Genomic DNA, 21019 nt, shown 5'->3' with positions numbered 1-21019 from the left:
TTGGCAAAATGATTTATAGGCAACCCACGTTTATTCAATAGCGAACAATATTTTCATTAGAATTATATCCATTTACGATTCAAAGTAGGTACCTACATACTAGTTGCCACCTCCAACATTATGGTGTTCAACTTTGTTATGATTTTTCAAGGATTAAAAGTGAAGAAGAGAAATGACTTGAGGAGCTAATTAAGAAATGCGAATTATCTTATTTATTCGCAAATATCCTTTATTCTGCTTGCATACTTGCAATAAATTTTGAAATGGGGATTGGGGAGTTGAAAGTAAATCCATGACTGAATTAACGAAGTAGGAACACTCGCATACCCGAGGGAGGAAGGAAAAGATTTCGCTTATTCTTTGGTCTTGACATACAAAAGACTTTTGTTGAATCATATTTTAGTCAGGGTTTTGAACGTCCTACGATGCCTTCTGAAAAATGATATGTATATATATTTATGGCTTTCTTAGTCATCCAAATCAGGAGTCTCCCTCAATACGAATAGATTAAATCTCTGAACGTAATTTGTGGTTAAATAGAGAGAAGTTTAGATAATTTATGTTCACCTTTCATGGAAAGGTTTATTTTATGTTTATCGGTAATGTATATTAGCTATAGTAGCTGCTCCATTTCAGTAACGAGTTCTCACTCCACATAGAATTTTTTTAACGATTTGATAACCTATTAGATGAAAAAACACACATTGTAATACACCACTTTTATAGAATTAATAAATGACAGCCAACTAGGTTTGGTTTATCTCAAACTTCGTTAGGGCTTTTATATAACCTTCATTACTTTTTAACTTTAATATTATGATAATATAATAAGCGAAACCTAGTTATTATTTTTTGAACGATAGACTAATGTTTATAAGACCGGCAGAGCACCTGACCGGACATCAGAAGGCACGGGTTCAATTCCCGTTGGCGGCATTTATTTTTACTCGGGAGATATTTTCAATTTGTATTGGTATTTCAGGAGAATAATTATTGCTTATAATTATTTGGAAACCTAGTTGGCTATCCTTTATTAATTCTATGAAAGTGGTGCATTACAATGTGTTTTTTTACATTTAAGTAAGTAGTAGTAGTAATAGTCAGTTTAAATACATATATTTAAACTAAGTTTAGTAAGTTTAAATATATATATTTAAACTTACTGTTTTGGGTACTTCCTAATAGAATTACTCGTCAATATGTGTAATCAAGTTTTATTGTTCAACTTTTAATCTGAATCCTTAATGTGTATTTTAATAAATGTGCAATCAGATGCGTCAAGTTTTATTGTTCAACCTGAGTTTTTAAATTCTACATTTGTAGCACGAGTGCATAATACTTGCGTTCGAATGCCATTAATACAATTCCGAAAATCGATGGAAAACTATGATGTTAAGACAAAGGATATAATACGCCATAGGTTGTTTCTATTGAAATAGTAAACTTTAGAGGAATTGTAAAATTAATCCCACACTGTAGGCCTGGAGGAAAATAAAATACCTATGCCATCATTGGGGATGCTGTATGGAAGGTCGTTTTAAGGAAAGGAAGGAGAAGAAGTTCTGGGAAGGAAAGAAGTACATTGAATGGGTCGGAATCTAATGATCTGTGTGTCCAGGAGTGACGGACGTATAAGTCTCCCTCTCCAAAGAGTCTCCTCAAGCCAGCCTTCCCGATCTGGCTTGCCACGCAGCTGGTTAGCAAGCGCATCTTGAACACACCTCAACCAAGAAACTCTTGCTAAATCACCAAACGTCGCTAAACATCATCAACAGAGGTGTTGGTTAGACAATCGATACCCAAATCCGCCGCCTAAACTACTCAAGCCCCAAATATCTTATATTAATAAGCAGAATTGTTATATTTGACATCAAAAATACTAATTCACCAAACGCAGCAAACCACTTGGAGATCTTTTTTTATAGTGAATACCTCACAAGAGTCCCAACTGTTCCCGTCTGGAGCCAGTGAGACTATGGCATCCCCAATTGGGGGATGTTGTGAGGCTGAAGGTAAGTGGGGAAGGGAAAGAGGAAGGTGGGGAAGTACCTGGCTATTCAGATCTAGTCACTAAACACGGCTAAAGCCATTTGGAGCAACGTTTCAATTCTGAATGGTGGTCTTACACCAGGGCGATACTGGTAGTATCTTCCACTCTGGAACGTGCCGCAAATATACTATATATTATTTTAATCAATTAATTGTGAAATAACACATATTAATCAAATAAAATTTATTTGCGCACGCCGGGTTCGAACCCGCGACCTTCGGAATGGCAGTCCAATGCGTTACCACTGGTCAAACCGTCAAATCTACATCTATCTAATCTGGATCTACAGCAGTTGTCCAATAAATAGTCCCCGGGGCGGTGCTCAAGCATGAAAATGATTTATTTTGATTGAATAGTGGTGCATAAAGAGTATTTCTTTTTTATATCATTAAATTTACTCCACAAATACATTTTGCAATTATTAAAGAAGCGATTTTTAAATCGCTGGAATTTGACTGTTGCATCTTGACATGACAGCAGGATTATTGGCTGAAGGAGGTCGTTAACGGAGGCACTCCTCTGCATTATATTATTTATAGAATGTGAGATTCTACGTACGTATCATTGTAGAAAATACTCTTCCTCTGTATTATTATCTTAACAATGAATGCCTCATCATAATTTGCATATCAAATAGACAGTGGTGTACATTAAAAATATAATGAACAATTAATCATCACACCTTTCTTATGTAATTAATTAGTGTCCATAACATGATGAATTACATGCCACCTTCAAGTTTTAGATTGTTTTGTTGTAGGTAGGCGTCTGTATTTGCCTCCATTCTTAAGACAAATGATTCGTTTCATATGAACTTCGTGGTGCTTTTGTGAGATTTATATCTTCCATAAGATTAATTGTCAAGATTGTAGTGAATTTGAAAAAGCTTTACATTTCGCGACTTTTAATTTAAATGGTCATTTATAATTCTGATATCGCAAAGTGGTGTGGTGATAAATAAATGTTCTATTATCTTTCTTTTTTTGTAACAAATACAAATAATCTCCCGTACTTAGGATTTCATTAACATACTACTAAAATTTAGGAGAATGAATAATATAATGAAGTTATCATAAATATATGATGTAGTGTTCTGAAATAAAAATAAATATATTTCATGATGTTTTTTTAGTGCAGTTTTGCGGTTTTGGTCTCAGTATATTTTGTATTTCTGATCTCCCTATATTGTAATATTGTATCCAGCTTTATATGAAAAAATTAAATCTTATAATTTTATTTTGAATTTTGAATGATTATAGGAAGTATATTTGCACAAATATTGTATTTGTAGTTGCTTGTTGGATATTTTTTTGAAACTGAGATCTGAGTGTTTTAAATAAACATGGTTGTTGTTATTTCTTGTATTTTGTGTTTATGAATAAAAAGAAGTATTATTTAGGAATACAGTTATTTAATTGCTTAAGTGCTAGTTCATACTTAGACTTTCAGAATAATTTTTACGATGGCCTTTTGGGGTTAAATTACTGATTTAAGGATATTTGAATTTGCACTACATAATCTGAAAGTATTCTTACAGTGATTGGCAAAGAGCCATGTAGATTTTGATTATTTTTTTAATGAGGACATTGCTGATTTTAAAAGAATATAATATAATTCTCCTTTATATGAATAAGTCAATTCATGCTTTGTTTACAATGTTCGTTAGTACTGATAATGAACATATTTATTGAAGTTGCTTAAGACTGTCTACAGATAATCAAACTATGCTTAACTTCTCGAAGTTTACAAGTATTGATTCCTGTAAAAATACATTGGATTTATAGGTAATTTTTTAAAAATATATTTGAAAAATAATATAGCAAAGTAGTGAAACGGAATTAAATACTAAAAACACGTGTTTGCTTACCTTCTTACATTTTTTTCAGTTTAGAGAAAATTACTATCGAACAAAACTACGCTTTCTCCAGGACAGTAAAAAAAGAGAAAAAAATATGACTGCGGCAAAAAAATCATTTCGTTCGGAGCATATTACATTAAAAACCGCCGTAGTCGAGGGGTAAAACTCTAGACTATCAATCTGGAGGTGGCGGGTTCATATCTCGGCGTGCGTGATCTTCAATTGGGGTATGTTGTGAAGCTCAAGGTATTTGGGAGAGGAAGGAGATGGGAAAGAAGAAGGTTGTGAAGTACTTAAGTTTTCAGATCTGATTACCAAACACGGTTAAAACCATTTCAAACAACGCCAACGTTTCAATTCTGAATGGTGGTCTTACACCAGGGCGTTTCTGAGAGTATCTTCCACTCTGGAACGTGCCGCAAATATACTATACATATATTTTTTAAAATAGTAAGTTGTGACATAACAAATGAATTAAATAATATTTCCTTGCGCACTCCAGGATTCGAATCTCCAACCTCCAGCTTTCTAGTTGAGAGCCTTACCCCTCGACAACGGAGGCCATCGATAAAAGTTTTTAACAACAACTTCAAAGAACTTTTTATGGATGACTTCATTTGCTATTGCTATATATTTACTAAACTGCATAGAATAAAATATTAAATATTAAACTGCATTGCATAAAATATCACGGTCTTGATATTTTGCTGTTTTTGGTAAATCCTGTTTGCGTTTTTACCTGAAAATGTATCTGAAAACTGTGTTACACGGCACAGTTGTATTATGCTAGCTAAGTGATAGGTACAGACAGTTAACTCATTTACTCAAAAGACGCGAGTCGACTTTTAAAAAATGGTCCCTTTTCTAACACACCTCTTCGCGATTATTAAGAAAACTTTTGAATTTATGTAGTTAGATACCCTAATAACTTGACTAAAGACTTGACTTGACTTGTCCAGTTGTAATCTGACTGTAAATTTGTTTTTACGTTCCGTTTCCGTTTTAGAAAATCTACTAAAGCCACTTTATAATTCAACCATGCGTTACTTTGACTAGATGGCTAACTTTGACTGGGTGGCTTACTTTGATTGAGCTTTACAATATTATGGTACCCACCTACATAAAGAAAGTTTGCAAAAAAAATTGTGTTTTTGGTCAAATTGTTGAAAGTCCTAATTTTAAATAACATAAATGGTGCATGAAATATACGGTTTATAATAAGTTAGGTATGTTATATCTACTTTTAAATCTTATGATTTCATAGGAAATTATTGTTATGATTTATCACATTAGAGATAATTAGAAAAGTACTTTTTGGACGCGATGTTACAGAAAACAATTGTCAAGTCTAATCTGATATTTTAACTTTTCCCTTGCATTTTTTACGGAATATAAAAAACAATAATAATAAAAACTGGCCGCTTAGACAATACATTTATAGAAGGGATAGTTTTAAAAAAACGTCACTTTAAATCTGTGATCCCCGAAAAAGGGCATTAATTAATAAATAAATTACATTTCTAAAATCGTAACCTTCTTTCTCAGATTCATGTCATCAGTTTCCTATTAAAAAAGTTAAGAGAGTTAAATATCATTAAATAAGATAAATTTACTAACCATTCTTTACTTCACAACCCTTTATATTATTTATTGTATGTTAATTTTGCATGTTTCTGACACTTTTAATTTATTTTTAGAATTAATTAAAAATTACAAATTCAATTGAATTGTTCTACTTTTTTGAACGAAAATTACCTTACATGAGAGAGCCATTTAAAAAAGCCACAAGATCAACCAATAAAAACAATAGGCAGTTTTTAAAATTTGGGTGCCGAAATTTGGTGTGGGCACAATATTCAAGTGCAGGCAGTAAATATTTAATGATTTTTTGCCATTTTCAGTTTCTTTAATGCACGTTTTTTACATGTACTTACCAGCTTTAGGTTGTAAAATCAACTGCAGCGAACCCATTTCTCCTGCAACCAATAATTACATCATGTGGTTACATCTTTCGAACATCTCTTTATTGGGTTTTATTGCACAACCCTGGATGAACCACTCTTTAAGCTGAAATATTAACATATGTATAAAAAAATTATATTGATGACTTTTTGAAATGATGACAGTTTTAAAATGAAGAATTTGTGACATGCTAAAGCCCGTTGATGTCAATAAAGCTCCAAGACTGTTATGATCAATTTTCATAATAAGCAATAATAGGTAACAATAATTATTATAATCTGCAAAGAAGAACAAAAACACTCATTACGGTTCCATGATAACTCAACACAGTGACAATTCAACACACTTTAAAAAAGTGACATAAAGTCATTAGAAACGATTATTTTTTTTTAAACTAACCTAACCTAACCTAACTTAACCTACTTAAGCCAGTTAATAAAGTTTTTGTTTCATCACTTTCCATGACTTTATACAACTTTTTAAAGATGTGATGAATTATCACTGTGATGATTTATCCGGTCACCATTTTTTGTGACCACAAAATCTACTAATCTAGTGACAAATTCAAATGCTTTTATTTTTTTTATACATTGTCGATCGGAGCAGCAATAAATACCTAATTTTCATCTCCTCTTATCAGATGTTGGCTGGCTTCTGGTTAGTTAATAAAATAATAATTTTGAAATAAATCATTTATTTACTTACTCGCAAGAAACGTAAGGTTTTAAAATAAAATTTAAAAGTCAAATCATGTTTTTGATATTTTTCTGTTGTTTATTGAAAAGCTTGACCCACAGTGAAAGTATTTTCATATTTAAGAATTAAAATGTGCAATTTTTGATTTTCCGCCCAAACGACATGTAGGTTTTAATTCGTGAATTCGGCGGCGTTGGCGTCACGCCGGTCAACGTTGTTGACAAGACATAGGCGTTTTCTATGTCACAATGACGTTGTGGTCAGTTGGAACCCTTTCTGAACATGCGATTATTGATCGTTTTTGATTGAAATTTTCAAAATAATGTTGATACATTGATTGATAAATATTTAAATTTATTTTTAGTTTCATAATCATATTCATAAAAATATTCTTTAAATCTTCCACAAAATTTTAACGGTATTCATAGTTTGTAAAAGTCCCCTGTTAATCCGAGCAAAGTGGTAACAAAGCTTTTATAAAGTTATTAATACGATTTGTAAAGTATTTATGCGTACTTAATTCTAAAAAATGCTGTATACAAAAATTTGAATACAGCACAAGCGTCAAAACTGACCTCAATCATTTAGAGCTAGTGGGTCTATGGAATCACAAATTGGGGCATATTATGAGTGTAATGGGGAGCGGAAGGAGATGGGGAAGAGGATAGAGGGTAAGTATCTTGCTATTCAAATATAATAACCAAATACGGCTAAGCCATATCAAGCAACATTTAGATTCTGAATGGTGATCTTTCACTAGTGAAATATTTAATTTTGCGCTATTTTACGCTTTAAAACTTAACGAACAATCATTTTTTAAACGTACATATTTTTGTATCCACAATATCTGCAGTAAGATAAGCAGTAGTTAAACTACGTTTCCACAGGTATAAGAGTACATTATTTCATCTTCCCTTATCAGGGCAGATATGAATTAATGATTCTGAAAATAAGTCATTGACCTTTACCTGATCTGTAGGGAATTTAAACTAAAATCTAAAATCATTTCAATAAATTGCCCGCTGTAGCTCAACGATAAGTGATTGAGTTTTTGTTCAGCTATCTCGTTTCATTAAACAACATATTTACGTTAATTAAAACAATTATCGTCAAACTTACTCATTTCAACTGTCGGTGCGTGACATGTGAAAAATTCTTGTAAATAATTACTCGTTTGAACTCAATTTTTTGTTATGAATTTTAACTATAATATTCCAGGATTTTTCATGGGCCTTTACTATCTATTTTCAAAAAACGTTTAAGAATCTGAATATGGTGATTCATCACATGTAATATTCCTACAAAATGCTTTCCATCCGGTTTTGGGTGAAAGCTTTGAAATACGTATAGCTGTTAAAATTAATTAAAAATTTAATTTTTAGTTTTTTTTTGTATCTTACTAAATTAATACACTTAGGGTTAATCGAGGGCGTATTTCGGAAAGCATTAAATGAGAAACGACGAGCTCTCGTTCTGGGCAATGTTTTCAATTTAAAACGGGCAGTTTATGGCGGTCAGATTTTCACGACATGTTTAAAGTAAATCAGGACCCCTTAATATTTTTCCTGCTTATTTATTGCAATTGCATTCCTCACAAGTTAATGCTCCCTGAATTAATACGATAATTTGTAAAACAAGAAAAAATAAAACCAGAGTCGAAAACTGAAAAATACGTAAAGCAAGCGATGGGACGGACGGAATCATAAAAAAAGTAACTTTTCAAAAAGATTTCGTTAGTTCATTTAATAAGCAAAATTTAAAAAAAATCACATAGGCCTTTTAAGCATGTTAATTGTACGACAGAAATCTTTCTGCTGTCTAAAGCAGTTATATATTTCAACGGTGATTAACTCTGACGCAATAATCCATTTTTTTATATTAGTTCTCTACAGAAGGCCCTGAGGAAAATAATTTCCTTTAGAGCCTACGTCATCTTAGGGGATGCTGTGTTGAGGGTATTAATAATAAAAGAAAGGAAATGAGATTCTGAAAAAAGAAAAACAATATGACAAGTGTAAAAAGTAGGATACCAGAAGGTATAAGAGTAACGGACGTATGAATCCATCCCTCTCACTGTGGTGCGAGGCGTTGCACAATGGGGCCGATGACCCCGAAAGTTGGCATCAAATCAGTGGTTGCAATGACATCAAATCTTTTTCGTTTTTTAGTTCCGTATAGACATGTTGATAAAAATAAGTGAAAAAAAAATGTTCAAAAAGTCACGCATACTTAGTACAAAAATATAAAATTGAATAATATAAGATAAATTAAATCAGTCAAAATGCTCACTTTATTTCTCGTGCTATTTATTGACAGTTATACACATAATAAATCGTCTTCATCATCTTGTGACAATATACTATCGTCATCACTACTTGATTCAACTATCGAATCATTCCTGGTAGTCGTATTAGGGTCTGGTGTCTTTAGCATTTTCAGTACTTCTTTTGAAATTGTCTTCATTGTCCGGCTGCTGAACTTGTATTAAACGCTCAGCAGTGTGATCCAGCAATTGTTGCAATTTCACTTCCGCTGAAGATTCCGTGACCGTTATGAATTCACTTAGTGGATAACATTTTTTCTTAGCTCCTTGTACAATTTTGTATGAAGGAAATACCTCTTTATCCTTTTCTCTTATTAAATTGTATTGGTAGCGACTAAGTTTGGCATCTACAATCAAAGTGAGTGCTTCATCACCACTCAGTACCTTTTTGTTTTGGGTTTTATCGGTAAAAGCTTTTCTGTACTTATTTGCTCTGGTCGGCGTACTTAACGTGACGTCTTTGACTACAGTCGATGCTGCTGCTTTACCTGCCAACCGAAAACTCATGTGGGTAGCAAAGGCTAACTCAGTACTAGATGTTTTAGATCGCAATAGTATAGTTTTATGACGTTTCGTACGCTCAGACGACATATCAAAAGACAGTGTGGGTCGACCTCTTTTTGTTTTTACTATTTCTGGTAAAGGTTTATAATTCTTAAACATAAGGAGGCTTTCGAGCCATTCTTTTAATAAAAAATATTATTTAATAAAGAGAAGTCATGGATTCTGTGACACTTCAACCATTTGGTTTTCAATTTCGAACAGAATGCAGCTATTTCATTCAAAAGTTATTTTTGATTAAAGAGTTGACAATGAGTAAGTTCTAAGAGGTGGTTTTTCAGGAATTTTACTTTTTCGTCAAATTTCTTAACGCCCGAATTCTTCATAATCATGTATAATTCGAATCTCGTAAGAACCACGTCAGAAATTGTATCTAAAACAAAACACATTGATTATTAGACTACAACTGTTTTTTTATGAAAACTGATAGTCCTCACTTTCAAGTACTATAATTTAAAAAATTGTGCATACTTGCAACTATTTATAATTAAATCTTGTAGCTAAGATACTAAACTATATAAAAACAGTTAAAATATGACGGAATCTCGTGGAACTCTAAACTATATACCTCTATGTTTAATATATTTACAAGAAAATATTTCATTCAAATAGGTGTTTGTTTTAATTTAAATTTATGACATATAGTATGAGGATATCAATAACTTCTATAATATAATTAAGGTACATACCATAAGACATCGTATCCATATTGAATTGGATCTGTACACTTGATAGATTTTGCTTTTTATAAACTTGAAAAGTATTGAAATTTACGCGCTTTCGAAAACTGACAGTCACCCGCACAAAGGTCAAGTTCAAACTGATCTCTTCCCGTCAGTATCGCGATTAGGGCGAAACGCTTCGGGGTAATTATGCAACACTTAATGAACTTCAAAACTAGCATACTTGCTTCATTGTAAAGAACATTTGATTTTCTGAATTTCAGCCAACGCGTTACATGAAGTCGCCCCATTGTGCGTTGGGACGATAAAGTCAAAGTCAATGTTAAAGTCTGTGGGTAGATGTATCTACCGCCAAGACCTGGACAAACAATACTCCGCAAACCCAGGCATCCCTGCTAAGTTATCAAACGTACTGAAATTCCAATTAATGGATCCCTGGGCGGCGTGAGTCGGAACCAATACCCGCCTCTTAAATTGAAAACAAAAAAATATTTCAAATACATTTTTTTTTTAAATTTTTTAAAAAGAAATACCAACATTTCAGAGTTATGAATAACCTGACAATATTTGAAAATTTCTTACTTCCATCACTTAGCCAGCCGAGGAAATTAACGCACGACGCCCGAGTGGGACGCGATGTCAATTCTTCCGTTCTATTTCAATTATCACTCCACTACCCAGAAGATCACTTTCACCGTGAGCCTTGAAGTTAACATAACTACCGCAGAAATAACAAGGCGCACTAATAATATTTGTCAGGTTGTCCCTTTTTGTTCAATAGCAAAAATTCTAAAAAAATTTCAAAAGAAATCGGTAGAACATACATTGTGATAATACCGAAATGTTCAACTGTTTACGACTACCTCCTTATCTGAACTAACTAACTAACTAACTAACCATCACGCCGTTTACCCGCAGGGGTAGGCAGAGAGGACGGACCGCCAAACAACTCGGTTTTGGCACACACTCCTTACCTCATTCACATTCATACATCGTCTCATACATACTCTTCTATTGTTCTGACTCTTGACATGGCCCGACTCAAGTATCTGATTCACTTGGTCGTGCCATGTCTTCCTCGGGCATCCCCGACTTCTGCTACCATTCACATTTGCATCGTATATTCTCCTTACACTCCTTTCTTCGCTCATTTGCTCTACATGCCCAAACCATCTAAGCGTCCCTTTCTTGATCTTACTCATTACGCTTACATCAGCCTTGCACTCTTTGCGGATATCCACATTCCTCACACGATCATACATGGTTTTACCACACATACGCCTCAGGGATCTCATTTCAACAGCATTCAATCTACTTTCATCCTTTCTTTGCCAGTTCCATGCCTCACTTCCATACATCAGGGTAGGTACCAGCACTCCATTGTGGACTGCTAACTTCGCTTCTTTGGACAATTCCAACTACGTTCAGTCCTCCATTAATGGAGTTACCTGCATTTACTCTTCTTTCAATATCTCTGTCAGCCTTCCCATCTCTCGTAAACATGCTTCCTAAATACACAAATTCATCCACCTGCTCCAAGTATTCCTCATTCACAGATATATTGCACACTGTTTTCGTATCCTTATCTGTGTCTGAAAAAAAATAACATAGGTAGCCGTAGTATGTTTATTAGTTGTTTAATCATTGAAAGGTGTCTGAATTGTCACCACAAGGAGAAAACACAAACCATATAATACTATGTTATGCAAAACACATTAGCAAACATTAATCTGCAAATTAGTAAAATAGACGAAGGTCGTTTGGAAAAACCACTTTTTCCACCAAAATATTTACGCATTTTTGTTTATTATAATATTCAAATGATTTGCTTAAATATATTTGATGTATACAAATGAATCAGCTAAAAATACGAAGAACGGTCTCTTCTAAAAATCTAAACAAAATCATTAAATTCTCGGAGAATCCGCTTTTATTCGATCCGCATTCCTAATTCATAGTGACGCCAGTGAGTTGTCAACAAAATATGAAAATAATCTAAATCGTTCCGGAAATACCGGAGATAATATACTATTATAATAATAATAAAAAAAAATTATCCTTGTCTACATCCGACGTTTTTCACAAAAATGAACAAAACTTATTAATTAATTTATTTATTAGTTTGTACATAAATATTATTTAGCCAAAATAAAACCAATTATAAATTTCCTCCTTGTGACTTTACTTCTACTGAGACAGCATAATAACGAATAAGTAAATTAAATTTGTAAGAAAGGAATATGAATTCAAAAATTTATACAAAACAAAATATTATGAAAAACAAAAAATTACAAAACAAAACATTTATTAATACATTTATAGCCATGGAGAGAGGTTGTAGATATAAATAAAATCATAATATAAATTTAAACAATAGAGACATAAAATTATTTACAAACCATCAGAGAAATATTCTTTTATGGACCTCTTGTATTTGGTAAGTTCGCAATTGAAAATATCCACCATGGATAAGAGGTAATTGTAATTATTGCATAGTCTGTTCAGGCAAGAATTCTGATTAGAGTTCGTTTTGCATTGATCCACCCTGAACAGGAGCGTGTTGACCGCGCAGGTACATTGAATTGAATATTATTTAGCTACTCTGGGCATTGAATATTATTGTTAATTCGTTAATGACAAAATTGAAATTTTCATTCGAAAAATGAATGAGATTTCAATATTTATTTTGATGCTTCCGTGTTTGTTCACCACTTAGATAAGTAGGTATAATTATATTTTATTGTAGGGGTTTATTTTGTGAATATGTGGTTGAGGGAACGTGAGAAGTAGCAGCTGCAAGAAATGTTCAGGAATACCAAAGGCGTTAGGTACTTTACGAGATATTGAAGGAAGATATATCCCTACATGGTTTCAGTACAGCTGACCGCCGAAACTGACCAAATGGAGAGTTTTTTGTTCAGACCAATGACCCCAAGTATGGGAAAGAAAAGTGTAGTCAACGAGAAAAAAACAAATCAATACAAAAAGAGAATGTATTGCTTAAGAAAAAATAATCCAGAACATGAAATTGTTGATGGTTATCAATTTACGTGGACATGGAAAAATGAATCAGAATTATATGCAAGTATACCTATTATTGTTAGTTTGATTAGAACAGTAGGTTCTTAAAATAGTTAATTGTGCAAGTAATTGAGCCTGCTACAAAACATTTTTCACGCCGAGGGAAAAACCAAAATATAAAATAATTTATTTATATTTAATAATGTAAGCACGAGCTTTCATCACCTCTTACGTATAAATGAGAAAACATGGTGAAAATTTTAAATGTATGTAGGTTACTCGTGGAGAAATGCAGTTGCATTCCATCACAGTAGTAAGAGTATGTAACGCGTTCGTTAAAATGGAAAGCATCATGTCAGAGGAGGCGCCACAGTTCATTTGCATATATTTTATTCGCCAGAATTCCTTCGTCAGTTTTTCTAAATGCGTACCTACATATTATGTTTTTCTCCGCACCCGCTTCTCAGCCTGGCCCGAGCTTTTATTATCATTTTTATTTCTGAATCACTCCACATGTTTTTTTTCGATCGCGGTAACTTCGTTTCGTATAAATACTAAGAGCCCGAACAAGGTTAGTATCATTCGCTCGCAAGCGTCGGTAAGATAAGCTAACACTTCTCCTGCAATTTGGTCATTGAACACTTGTTGCACGGATTCTGTTCAGAGTTATTTAATCATACATCCGTGGATTGCAGAATAGATTATTGTGATTTCTATACTCGACTCGAGTACTAACTATCAGTGATTTGAAATATTATCAATTTGGTGCGGGAAGCTAATTTTGTGACAAGATGATGTTCTTTTTCCTTACGGTAAGTTTCTACCTTTGTTTACATTTTTATAGTGAAAGTGATTATTGTTATTTTTTGTGTTCCTTGTTTTAAACGTCATTCTTCTGTTATTGTTCAACTCTGTTCAATGTTCCCTCAAACAAAAAACGTTTTTAGGGATGAAATGTAGGGATGTTTTACAATTAAAACTTTTTCAAGTCTTTCATTTTAATAAATATAGCAGTGATCCGAATAAATTCTTACTTTGGAAGAATACAATATTAAATTTAGATAAATTAAAGCAAAAACGTTATTTATCTAGTTTTTTATATTCGTTTGAATCATTTTTTAATTTGAAAATATTTTCCCTGTAAAGTTATACGATTTATTTTTCAGAAAACTAGGAAGAAATATATGATCTTGGTTAAACCTGCTAAAAATAGTTAATACAATTTTTATTTCTGTATTTTTTTTCAAATACCGCGTTTAAAAATATATTTATTGTACCTTAAAGATTCTTAGCAATAATTCATCGGAGCATTAACTTTGTTTTAATCTATTTGAAGAATTATTTTATCACGTCCTACATCTTATGCCAGACGTTTTGTAACTATGCAAAGATGTAGACATTCCTTTGAACAACCTTGTTTCTTCCTGAGGGTATATAAACATGAATCGATATTGATATTGACTTAATATTATCTAGCTACTTGGTAATTAATATGTTAAGCGTCTTTCGAGTGCACCGATAGTATTTTAATAGCATACAATATTATTAACCAACCATTTATTCAGTGTTAAGACGCCTTCATGTGATGTTTTATTATAATTTTATGCAATAAATAGTAAATTGAATTAAGCTATTATAAACTCAATAATAAATTAATACACGTCATTATTGTGAAAATAATGAACAACAAAAAAGTTTTTTTTCTAATTAGGATAATTTTACGCATTAATTTGTGATAAATCGCTCATTATTAAATTAATGTTTAAATAATTATTTCGATAAACAATTATTTTGCAACACTAAATACATCATCATAAAAGAAGCATTTGTTATCTTTGGTAGGTATACCTACGGACATTCCAATTGATGTATGCAATCTTTATTTATGTAATTCTCAAACGATACGAGTTTTACAAACTAAATATAAAAGTTCAATGCCCGTTTTTTAGATATAAAATTTTGAACGGTTTGCGTTGGATTGTATTTTTTATTACAATGATTTAACAAGAACTTGAAATCACTTTCAAATTTTAAGCAGAACAGTCACTTGAAACGATAAAGGTAATCCCGTTTTATTTTGAGATTACAATTAATTTTAGATGTTAACTTCAGTTACGAGAATAAATAGTTCGACTTACAAAGATGATGTGTTACTCTCTTGAGAAAAAGTGTAAGAACTCTTGATGATTATGACTAGTAAAACAATTTATAAATATTTATTGTACTTGTTAACTTCGGAGTTACTGCCGTAATCGCTATGAACAATAATAAAAAAAGTTTTTAGATTCTCACGGCCAAAAGCATTTTTGTTGTTTGTTTTTGGGGTGTTATGCCGTGTTCCGCTAACTCCTTCTTTAGCCGACGTTTCGGACAGCGTTGCAGTGTCCATCATCAGGGCAGATCCGGTAGATCACATCTTTGGATCTACCGCAACACGGCATAACACCCCAAAAACAAACAACAAAAATAATAAAAAATATATTTCAAAACGTCAAAGTTCAATTTTAGGTTTATTGAGTAATCAAGAATATCAATATAACAAATGTGGTAGTGATTTGATGATAATAAAGTGATAAATAAATTTAAAACATTTGATATTAGCCGATAAAATACCCACTCACTCCAAATCAAACAATATTATTATCTTGCTTGACCTCGCGTTCAATATTCTAACAAATACTCCAGAGATTACGAATAAACTGACATTTAAACGGAAGCGTGAAATAAATGGCGTGTAATCTTTTTTATTGCAGAAGAATGAAATTAATTGTTTGTTTGTTTTGTTGGTATTTAGTTGGCCATGGTGACCCTAGCGGCTGGAAACATCGTTGAAAGGAACTACGGCAACGGAGTAGCCAGTGACAACAGCGGAAGATACATCCCCAAAAATTACGACCTGCAAGGAAGGTGAGCAAGCTGTCAATAGTTCTGGCAATACAATCTTAGATTTATATCCACATGTTAAAGAGCGCATTCCGATTATTAAAGCTGATGTTAAAACGTGAACATTAACAAATGAACAAATATTATCAAAAGGTCGGGGCCACCAGATGAAATTGAAGCATTCCTTGTAACAGTTTTTATACTAAGCACAGTCGATATTGATTGATTTTGTTTTTTTCTTGTATCTGACTACGATCGCCGTTGACTCATTTGTCTGAAAAAAAGTACAGTGGATGGGAATTATGCAAACAAACCGCATTTAACATTTTACAGCCAGAAAGAAAATGTCACTATAATGTCACATAACTGCATCTAATTAAAGCGTCTCAAATTACCTGTAAAGATAAATTTAATGCAATCTGTTATTTCGATTGCTATCCATACCTATCCCTACCAGAAACATTACACGATTAAAATATAATACCAAATTTAATGCATGTATTAAGATCAATTTTATTTAAAAAGTTTTTTCTTAAATGTCACTGTAACATAGCTGTTAAGCATACAAATAGAAATATATTTGTATAAATTTTATAGTAGCCTCCGAAATTAGTTAAATATAGTAATATGAAATCATCGAACTTATTAAAGGGAGTTTTCTATAATTGTAATACCTTTTTTAAATATCCGAAGGTCAGTTCTTCAGTCAGCCGTCGCTTATCCACTCGTAAAATTTTACGATCTCTGTCAGTTTTTATGAGTAATAAAACGCTAAAGGATTAACCTCGAAATTCCGACGAGCTTCCTTCAAAAGGAGTATAAGCGATTCAAACTCAGTCTTTTGTACGGGACTACTGCCCCCGCTGACCGGACGTTGAGACACAACATCGGAAGTCAATTTAATGAGACCAACATTTCGTATGAACTTTAGCATGTAATAAAATGCATTAAAATTGGAAGTTACGTCCAAATAATCAAGGTTTATTTAATTATAATAGGAGAAGTTTATAAATTTTTTGAATTTTACTATTGTTAAATTCACAAAGTCATCTTAAATAATAGGATACCAGGAAACGAACAAAACAGCATGACGAGTAAAAATATGATTTTATTTCGTTTTATCTCTATTTCGTTCGAATATCGTTCAGCCATTGGAATGGGGAAGATTATAAGGGAATGAAGGGGTACAAAAATAATTACCTTGCGTCGAAAGAGCTCTTCAGAGTTGGTCACTAAATAATGCATATTAAATTAATTCCATCGTATTCAAATTATAAATGTTGGTTTTTCGCTAGTACCTAGAATATTTAAAGTATCTTTCACGGTTAATAATTTTATTTAAAGCAAAATTAGTAGCAATTAAAATAAATTTAAATTAGCATTTTATTATTCGGGTCAAGTATTTAGTCTTGACTATCCTATGCAATGAAGGAGAACCTTACAATATTAATAGATACCCTTCATTTTCTCAGATACACCCGACCAAAGGATGAGGGAAAGTATGTCCACATTCCATACCCGTACGACGGAGGATACGGTCCTTACAGCGGAGACTGGGAGAGGTACAAGCACCAGTTCGATGGCAACCTCGAGGGGTCCGCCAGCGATGTGAAGCCCGTCACAGCCAGACCCACGACCACCCCTTACCCGACCATCAAATACGTCAACAATGGCAACCAGATCATCAGGCAAGAAGGAGTCGTCAAGGACACTGGATTCAACTACCTGTAAGTAGTATTAATCAATAGTAATTTAAAAAAAATACCCCTTGAGACTTAGTACGAATTCAGATGCACATTGCATAATTTGGTACCAAAGGAAATCCAATATTTCTTAGAGGTGTTTGCAATCATAATTAGTTTTTTCCTGCGAGGGTGTTATTTTTAGCCTCAGAGGATTAAAAAAGTTTTGGGTTTTCGTGCCTTTAGTTCTGTGTTATTTTTTATACAGACCACGAATGAACGTGATTGCTTGTTTCTATTACTTGAATATTGCACCAATTGAAGCTTGAATTCAGAGTTCGTGGGATGTTCGGTTCCAATTATTGAGACCTGCATTTTTTGTTAGATGCAATCTTTTAAAACTGGTTTGTTGCCGTCTCACTAGTCAAGTCTGTTTTTGGATAGAAATAAAGTTTACAAATGAGATCATACGTGGATATAACAATATTCAAAAATACTCAGTTCAAAGATGATAATATCATATTATGGCAATAGTTCTGGGATAGAATAGATCGGGTACTGAAGAATTCTCTTTTAATAACGAGGTATGTTTATCGAAAAGGCTTTTTTATGTTCAGTGGGTTATGTTTTTTCTTACCTTTGTCCTCTGATTTGAAAGAGATCAACGCGCAATAATAGGATTCATGAGGCTGTTTCAACTATGTTTGCCAACGTCTTGTATAATTTGCAAGTTTTCGTGCTCAACGCACAATGAGGCGCCGTCTTTGTCTTAAAATTATAGATTTTCCAACATTTTGAAACTCGTAGAATACTCCAATTACTTTCCACCGATAGCATCTCTCGCTTATTACATAGGTATAGCAAATAGCGGAGTAATGAAATACAGAAGATAAGAAATAATTCAGTAACTTGTTATCACTAATAACAACAATATATATGAAAATCAATACGGGTTTTAATTGAAAACGCGCATTGTAAGGATGCTTATTAGCATGAAAATTCTTCAGACATTATTTGCAAAGAAAACCACAACTCTCAACCAGTTTTAAATAGTGACAACTTCCTCGTTATCTGACAGAATAAATTGAGATACCATCTTATTGTTACCATATTTATTACTTTAATAGAAAAATGCTTACATGTGCAATATGCATTCACGTTGGTCATAAAATTCAATGCGTTTTTAAATATGATATAATAAACGTGGCGCAAGATGTGATAATATAGTGGAAAATAGTGGATTGAAAATATACCATGAAAACAATAATTTCAAATAATAGGTTCCATAAAATTTTAGATGTAAGATATACAGCATATTAAAATTATTTACAGTTTTCAGTTATAATTACGCACGCCCACATCTCAATATATTAAGTATTCAATATTATCACCGGGTTATGAGTTTTTGTGATCTAATTGCATTTTCATATTGTAAATTCGAATCACTAAAATATATTACATATTAATAACTACGCGATACAAATTAGCATTCAATATTGCTCAATGTTTAGGTAAAATATATATTCATTAGTTGCAAGGTCGTTCAGTATTAACCGCGATCATCCTTTCGAGAGGTTTCAGAAAGACTTAATGCCCACGCGCTCTAGTGGTATTTAGAGAAGTTCATCTGCTGTTGTTCGTTAGAAGAATCTCTTTAACGCTTTGTTGAGGCGTGAGAAGAGTTATTGAAATCCTAACCACACCTTGACAATCATAATAATGTAGTTACGAATTATTAGTAACGTTTTGTTTTCTTTTTTGCCAGGTATGAAACTGAGAACAAGATCCTAGCCGAAGAAAAGGCTATCGTCAAGAATCCTAACACTCCCGATGAGCAGATCGCTACCTCAGGTTTCTACCAGTACGTTGGTCCCGATGGAATCCTCTACAGGGTCACCTTCACTGCTGATGAGAACGGCTTCAGACCCAAGATGACCAGAGTCAAGTACCCAGAGTCCCTGGACGATGGCTTCACAAAGATCAAGAGCAAGAATTAAGCGTAATTTTAACGGAACGAAAGCAATATTAAACCAAACAAGGAGATACGATTAGAAATACTCAGCTTTATAAAAATGCGTAAAATTTGAGATTTTTCTTCTACTTTATTTTTGTCTGCTTTTATGATGTTAATCATCAATGCGATATTTGTATTCATTAACGAAAGATATCGAATATTTTTCGAATTTACTTTCGTTGGAACGCAATATCGATCAATCGTTTTTCCGCATCTCTAATGTTTTTCATTACAAATGTGCATAGTCTAAATTTAAGTTAAAATCATAATCATTCATAGAAAGTATCTTCGTGGGAGAAATAACTCATATTTATAATCGTTCATCCACGAGCTTAAATCTTAAACTTAAACGCAGTCATCATCGATATCATGTTTCACTAAACTAATGTATTTACGTAATAGATCATTGAATATTTGAATAAGCCATAAAAACAAATGTTTACACACATGGAAATTGCATTCCATGTTTTTATTAGAATTTCAAAGTCATTAAAGAGCGATGGTAAAGGCCACACCAACGCTTCTTTCAAACTAGATACATGACGAAACTTTAAGTAGCGTGAAGTTATTATCTTTAAATTTGCATTTAAATCTTTAACAAGACGTCATACGTCTTCATAAAATAGTAATGTTTCTTAAAAAAATATACACCATTTGATTTTAATTATTTTTGTGACGTCACAAATAAGTATAATTGTATCATCATTTCGAGTTAATTTATTATCGAAGATAGCATTTCAAAAACATTACATTTTAAGTTTTAGTTTTAAGTTATTCGTAATCTCATGTTTAGCCTTAAGTGTCATTATTCCTATTAGTTTAATCTTACTTCTTTTGTACTAGCATTAATGTGATATGAATGCAATAAATATAATATTTTATAATTATTTTACATTTTATTACCAATACCACTGTTATTATCTTTACCTTACCCAATATTCAAAAAAATACTCTTTATTCATTTTGTAAGAAGCATTGTTATTTATTTAAAACATTTGAATGAAGTACTGCAAATACCACAGGTGGTATCATTTCAGAGCTTCCAGTGCTCAATAAACAAAATACTAGAAAAAAATTAATACATCTTTTAATTTTTTTGAATACATTAATTGTTATATTTAAATATTAAATACAATATTAACGAGTCTCTAAAAAGATTCAGTCGCATCTAAGAATTGAACCCCGGACCTTTTCTTTGCCTGAAAAGTGCTCTGACCACTGAGCTTATTCAAACATTTCAACTTACGTCATTTTTAACAGTTTCATACTTTGACCGAATGCTATCA

At 32.5% G+C, this 21019-nt stretch overlaps 1 protein-coding gene across 1 annotated transcript; it reads left to right on the top strand.

Moving 5' to 3' along the window:
- Window positions 1-13747: 13747 nt before the first annotated feature.
- Window positions 13748-20620, top strand: LOC149424921 (larval cuticle protein LCP-30-like). Its single transcript, XM_089650855.1, has 4 exons — window positions 13748-13966; window positions 15949-16061; window positions 17510-17764; window positions 19485-20620. The coding sequence occupies exons 1-4, from the start codon at window positions 13946-13948 to the stop codon at window positions 19714-19716; spliced, it is 621 nt and encodes a 206-aa protein (XP_089506981.1). The 5' UTR covers window positions 13748-13945; the 3' UTR covers window positions 19717-20620.
- Window positions 20621-21019: the final 399 nt, after the last annotated feature.

This window comes from Hesperophylax consimilis, chromosome 3 (genome assembly GCF_061612785.1).
Source record: "Hesperophylax consimilis isolate HC1 chromosome 3, BYU_Hcon_1.0, whole genome shotgun sequence".
NCBI classification, from domain to species: domain Eukaryota; kingdom Metazoa; phylum Arthropoda; class Insecta; order Trichoptera; family Limnephilidae; genus Hesperophylax; species Hesperophylax consimilis.
Note: the sequence above shows the minus strand (reverse complement) of the source record. Positions and strands in the feature narration are given on the sequence as shown.

Excerpts from the sequence above, each read along its gene's own strand:
- LOC149424921 (XM_089650855.1), top strand. The coding sequence starts at position 13,946 with ATGATGTTCTTTTTCCTTACG. Across the intron at positions 13,967-15,948 it reads TGATGTTCTTTTTCCTTACG|TTGGCCATGGTGACCCTAGC; the intron begins GTAAGTTTCTAC and ends GTTGGTATTTAG. Across the intron at positions 17,765-19,484 it reads GACACTGGATTCAACTACCT|GTATGAAACTGAGAACAAGA; the intron begins GTAAGTAGTATT and ends CTTTTTTGCCAG.